Genomic DNA, 6000 nt, shown 5'->3' with positions numbered 1-6000 from the left:
TGTTGTCATATTAAATCGGAAGGAAGACAGACGGTTTCACAATTTGTAAGATAGGTTGGTCAGCAGAAGGCGTGGTTAACCCAATTCTAGTATAGTGAATGCTTGTCTCTTAATATTCATAAACCAGGCCTTCGCCATTGGTAAATTGCGATGCAATGTCCTAATTAATATTAATGTTAAGCCTTTGGAATTCTAACGCGTGCAAACCATAGGGTGCAAAGCTATAGCCATTGAAAAGGTTACCAGGCAACGTCAGCGCGCCTGAATTAATATTCATGAAAATGGGCGTGTCCGAACGGACGGCCCATCCTAATCTTGAACAATCCGTGAGTTTAGCAGTGCGAAGAGCGGCTTCTCTACAGACATGCGTCAGAGTGTAAACACTGCATGTTCTCTTCTATTACCAATAAACCTGATATTTATGGATATTTAGGCAGAAGAATTTTGTGCACATTAAACGGAAACCATGAGCACCGTATTCTGCTGGGTTTTGGTTGTGTTATTCTCAGTGGCTCTTTGCATGGACTTTGAAGAGAGACCCAGCAGCTCTAGGAGTGAGCAAACCATGTTTCTAAAGAGTCACAAATCACGAAATCTGCTCAGTTTGAGAGATTTACAGCAGCCGGATCATGTCAGGATGAAAAGGGGTGAAGAATCCGTACAAAATCAATGTGAATCATTGCACGGCTATGAGTCTACGTTAAAAAACAACACTCATACGGTAGGTCAAAACATCTCTTACTCCTTATACTCACATCACAGTTAGTATAGGCACATAATATAAGGAAAACTTTGTGTATATCATTATTATTTTATGATTTTAATTTCTGTTTTTCTCTCTTGTTTAAGTTTATTAAGTTTAAGTCTCTTTATTTACTTAGTATCTTCTTCTTCTTTTTTCTTCTTCTTTTTTATAAGTAGAATTGAGGATGATTTTTTCCTCCTTTGGAAGCTCTTCCTAAATTTCTAGGGACCATAAATCACAAAAGTGAGATCATACTACTGGCCTCTGGTCTGAGATTACCTAATAATGTACCTTCATCACCTTTCTCAGCAAGTGAATGTTATTTTTTCAGTCAAATGCCACATAGCATTGCCGCACCACACCAGCATTTTAAGGCTTCCATGTCTCTAATGGAATTATTAATGTTTATTACGTTTTTAGAAGTGTATGAAAACAAGCCCTCAAATAAAATGATATTTGTGAAGTTTTCCATATGCTTGATTAAAAACATCACTCAACATGTATCACCTTATAATACGATGGACGGGCCAGAGTCTTTGTGTTTGATGTTCCTTTAAGACATTCCACAGATTTCATCTTTATGCCAAGAGAACAAATGCATTCATCCTCTTCATGTGCTTGTAATGTCTCTGCGATGTGTTTCTCCTGTATTTATGTCCAGATGGGTCAGGTGATTCTGCTTAACTAGATCTAGTCCAAGCTCATTCATTACAGTGGCCCATGGTTGATTACAAACCCTTAAGAAGTCAATAAACATGCTGCCTCTAATAAATCTCTCTTATCTAACTCTCTCCCCCGAGCACATCAATTACATTTTACCAGATGTTGGCGTGACCTCTCGCTTGGCAGGAATTATCGGTAAACGATAAGCTACATGTATGCCAATCTATATCTTTCATATCAGTCCTGTTCTGTGGGAAGCATCCCCTATTTATTCAAATACAGAGCACATTGACATTTCAGGGAAAGCTAAGGCAACCGGCCATGAGTTTAGCCTAAGTGCTGATAGAGAAAGACTGTTGTTGTTGTTAAGAAAGCACACAGAGCCAGTTCTTTTATGGCCAGTGTTTTTGGCTCTCGTCCTCTCACATTCCGTCCAGCATAAATGACTGTTGAAGTGAAATGCTTCCTCCAAGAAAGGAATGTTTCTGAAACGGGAAAAGGCTTGGGGCATGACAACAGTGGGAAAAGTATTTGAGGCAACGTCTCTCAAAAACATCTTGTTAAATTCAGTTTCGGGGCTTTTAACACCTGTTTGGATAGTCTTGAACATCAGCTTGCATGCATACATGTACTGTAGAGTTCCTTCCAACAGTACTTGTAAAGTTCCTGTAGTTCGAGCCAGTTTTGACCGTTTATTATGATTAAAATGTTTATATAAGGCCACTCTTGAGGTGGGGATTTAATAGCATGTATTTCCAAACTGCTTGTTTGATTAGAATGTTTGCAACTAGACTTTTGAATCCCACATTTTTTATTAGTGATGCACCGAAATTGATGCACAAAACCAAAAAAAAAGGTTTTGGTTATTAAATTTGAATGAGTAATTGAACTTGGTGCTCTGTTCAGGTTGTCGTATTCTCTTGTGATAAATAAAACTGTTGTAGTAAAGTTCTTCAGCAATGAGTCACCTCTTGATATTTCAGTTGACCAAATTTTACATATTGCTACTCTAACATAATTTTTGGTTGTTTGGAAATATGCCTACACTGTTGACGTGTTTACTTGTTGTAGCTTATTTAAGTTGTGTACACAAAATAGATGCTGAAAAGCATTATTTAAAAGTCACTCAAATTTTAGGAACTGAAAATATTTGGGTGAAATAGTTTTGAAGGGCTGAAATCATCAACCAAGGCATTGATCATTGATTCAACTAAATATTTTTGGTTGCTGAAATTTTGTTTACTTTTTATAAGTATCTATATCATTCTGCTTTCTAGATATGGCTTTTTCACCCGTTTCACCAAATTGCATAGAAAAGTTTCCAACTAGCTGCATGATTTAAGGTGTCATTCCAGGAAGTTTAAAGGATTAGTTCACTTCAGAATTAAAATTTCCTGATAATTTACTACTCACCCCCATGTCATCCAAGATGTCTTTCTTTCTTCAGTCGAAAAGAAATTAAGGTTTTGGAATCCTGGAAAACATTCCAGGATTTTTCTCCATATATTGGACTTCAACAGTTACCAATGGGTTGAAGGTGCAAATTGCAGTTTCAGTTCAGCTTCAAAGGGCTCTACATGATCCCAGCCGAGGAATAAGGGTCTTATTTAGCGTTATTTTGTAAAAAAAAAAAAAAAAAAAAAAAAATTTATATACTTTTTAACTACAAATGGTTGTCTTGCACTGCTCTGCAATCCGTCACGCATTACGTAATCATGTTGGAAAGGTCACACGTGACGTAGGGGGAAGTACCGCGGTAGGGCGAAAAACGTTATTTTACCTTTTTTTTTGTAAAGAGCGTTTGACTTAGTCTTTGCACATTCGCTTTGTAGACACTGGATCGATACTTTTGCCTACATCACGCGTGACCTTTCCAACATGATTATGCAATGCGTAGCGCATCGCAGAGCTAGTGCGAGATGAGCATTTGTGGTTAAAAAGTATATACTTTTTTTTTTATATACAAAATGATTGATCGTTTTGCTAGATAAGACTCTTATTCCTCGTCTGGGATCATGTGGAGCCCTTTGAAGCTTCACTGAAACTGCAATTTGAACCTTCAACCTGTTGAACCTGAGTGAAGCCCTCTATATGGAGAAAAATCCTGGAATGTTTTCCTCAAAAACCTTCAACTGAAGAAAGAAAGACATCTTGGATGACATGGGGGTAAGTAAATTATCAGGTAATTTTAATTCTGAAGTGAACTAATCCTTTAATACTTGCCATTGATATGCTTTCTAAATGTACTAACTTATTGTGTCCAATGATATCCAAAAGAATTTCAGCACTGCAATGAACACTAGCTATTTACCCAGTTATTTACTGATAATTTATGGATAAAATATAATTAGTTATCAGTGAAGCATCATGTTTATGATCCAAAAAGCAGTAATTAGGACGCTAAGTTTGAGGTATAATATTCCAGATCTATTTCAGTCCAAAATGTGCAACCACGGTGTTGTGCAAGAGTCTGTGGTTGGTCGACGTGAAAACTGGCTGCTGATCGTCTTCTACCCGATGGAATTTATGACCTGCCAGAGCAATTAGAAAACTTACAAGCTCACAATAAAGTCTTTTTAACAACTGCCTGTAGTTTCTTCTAATAAAGTCTGCGAGAACTTATAACGGTACGCATGTTCGCATGAAGTTTGCATTTTAATGATTTGAGATGCTCTTTTGGAGGCCGGAAGACTTTTAAGACTCCGCTCTGGATGTTTAAATCCAAGTTGTGCCAGTAGGGAGTTATTTATGTGAGTCCAATGAAAACACAAACACGGCTCCATCTAACGAACTGCTGACCTCTTACCCATTTCGGCGTGGCATTCCAGTTAGGAAAACATTTTTTAAGATCTTGGTTCCAGGATATTTTTGTGCATGTTTTTGAATCATGTGTTAGCATTTGCCCACCTGTCTAAACAGCACTTATTTTGGGACTGACTTGCGACGTGTCTCTTATTAAACCCAAATTCAATTTTTTTTCTGTCTAGAAAAGAAATGAAGTCATGTTTGTTGTTGGTCCTCAGACTGTGAAGCCATTTGGATCAAGTCTAAAGCTTCTTTTGGCTGGACTTGGGGTTCAAAAACTGTTTACCAGTTCAACACAAGGGAAAGACGTCCAGGTTTTTCCCCTTCCCGGTCCTGGGGAGAATGTACAGAGAATGTTTTCTGTCCTCTCTGAAATGCTCAGGGTTGGTGAGATGCCAGAAAAGAAGCCCAAACAATGTTCCTCATGGCTCTAACATGTCCACTGGAGAGGACTTATTGAGCTAAGAAAAGGAGTAGGAGTGTATACTGAAGTTTTCTAGACATTTCTGCCATTATACAGTATATTTCAGATATTTCTCTTGGAAAAGCATGTCTGCCGTGTCTGAATGTTATTGTTCTGGAGGATTTCAGTGGCTCCATGCTCAGGTGGTCTCTCTAAGTCTTAACAGAGCAGATGTGCTTTAATATTATTCGGCTCTTTCCCTGCAGGATGGATTTTCTCTGCAAATATCCCCACTGGGCCATCGGTTGATTGTATCACTCAACTTTGTGAAAACAGACTTTAGTAATCCACCGTTGACCTGTGACCAGTTTGCAAGCCCTTTAATGGTGGTAGGGGATACAAGGAGTCTGATTCCTGGCCAGGATTACCACAAAACCAATTAGGATTGGGTACCATACCATTGCCTTAGGCCAGACACATACTCACATATACACAAACACAGATGCTAATACTTGGCCAGTGCATTGCATGTGTGGAGTATTCTTGTGTTACTGTGGCAGTTACTAAGGAATTCTAATATACCCGAAAAATCTCAGTTAGCACTGTTCTCAAATTTTTTTTTGATAACACCCCCCTTTTAAAAAACCTTTTGCCTCTCACCACATATCTAGTACACCATTAGAGTACTGTTAGATGTATAAACCATCGAGAAACTATGGCTGTCAATAGAATAAAATAAGTATAATCAGAGCTTGACATTAACTTTTTTGCTCACCAGCCACTGTGCCTAGTGGTTTTCCAAAGTTACTAGCCACTCAGCATTTTCACTGGCCACAATTTTGACATTAATACCATAGGGGAAACTGCCATATATTTTTAATTGTATCTCATAATTTGGCAGCAAGCTCTCCAAAAAGTAATTCAGGGGACCTGGTACCACAACTTAAGTACATGCATGGTTGCAAGTTAAAAATTCCAATTTATTGTTTTAATTAAACCTTTTTAAAGGGATAGTTCACCCAAAAATGAAAATTTGATGTTTATCTGCTTACCCCCAGTGCATCCAAGATGTAGGTGACTTTGTTTCTTCAGTAGAACACAAACGATGATTTTTAACTCCAAACGTTGCCGTCTGTCAGTCAAATAATGGGAGTGAATGGCAACTCTAACAATAAGAGTGGAAAAAACGTGCATAGACAAATCCAAATTAAACCCTGCGGCTCGTGACGACACATTGATGTCCTAAGACACGAAACGATCGGTTTGTGTGAGAAAACGAACAGTATTTATATCATTTTTTACCTCTAAAACACCACTATGTCCAACTGCGTTCAGCACTCGCTTAGTGAGGTCTGATCGCGCTCTGACAGCAGAAGTGATGTCT

General features: G+C 38.1%; 1 protein-coding gene across 1 annotated transcript in view; it reads left to right on the top strand.

The window, feature by feature from the left end:
* Positions 1–312: 312 nt before the first annotated feature.
* The window catches only part of sort1a (sortilin 1a), a 31336-nt gene continuing 25648 nt past the window's right edge, over positions 313–6000 (top strand). Inside the window, exon 1 of the mRNA XM_048172522.1 lies at positions 313–721. Coding sequence (XP_048028479.1) covers positions 467–721 — 255 coding nt within the window. The 5' untranslated portion in view covers positions 313–466. The remainder of the gene's footprint in view (positions 722–6000) is intronic.

The sequence above is a fragment of the Megalobrama amblycephala genome, linkage group LG21 (genome assembly GCF_018812025.1).
Source record: "Megalobrama amblycephala isolate DHTTF-2021 linkage group LG21, ASM1881202v1, whole genome shotgun sequence".
Taxonomy (NCBI): Eukaryota; Metazoa; Chordata; class Actinopteri; order Cypriniformes; family Xenocyprididae; genus Megalobrama; species Megalobrama amblycephala.
The sequence above is the reverse complement of the archived record's forward strand: the minus strand, read 5'-3'. Positions and strand labels throughout refer to the sequence as shown.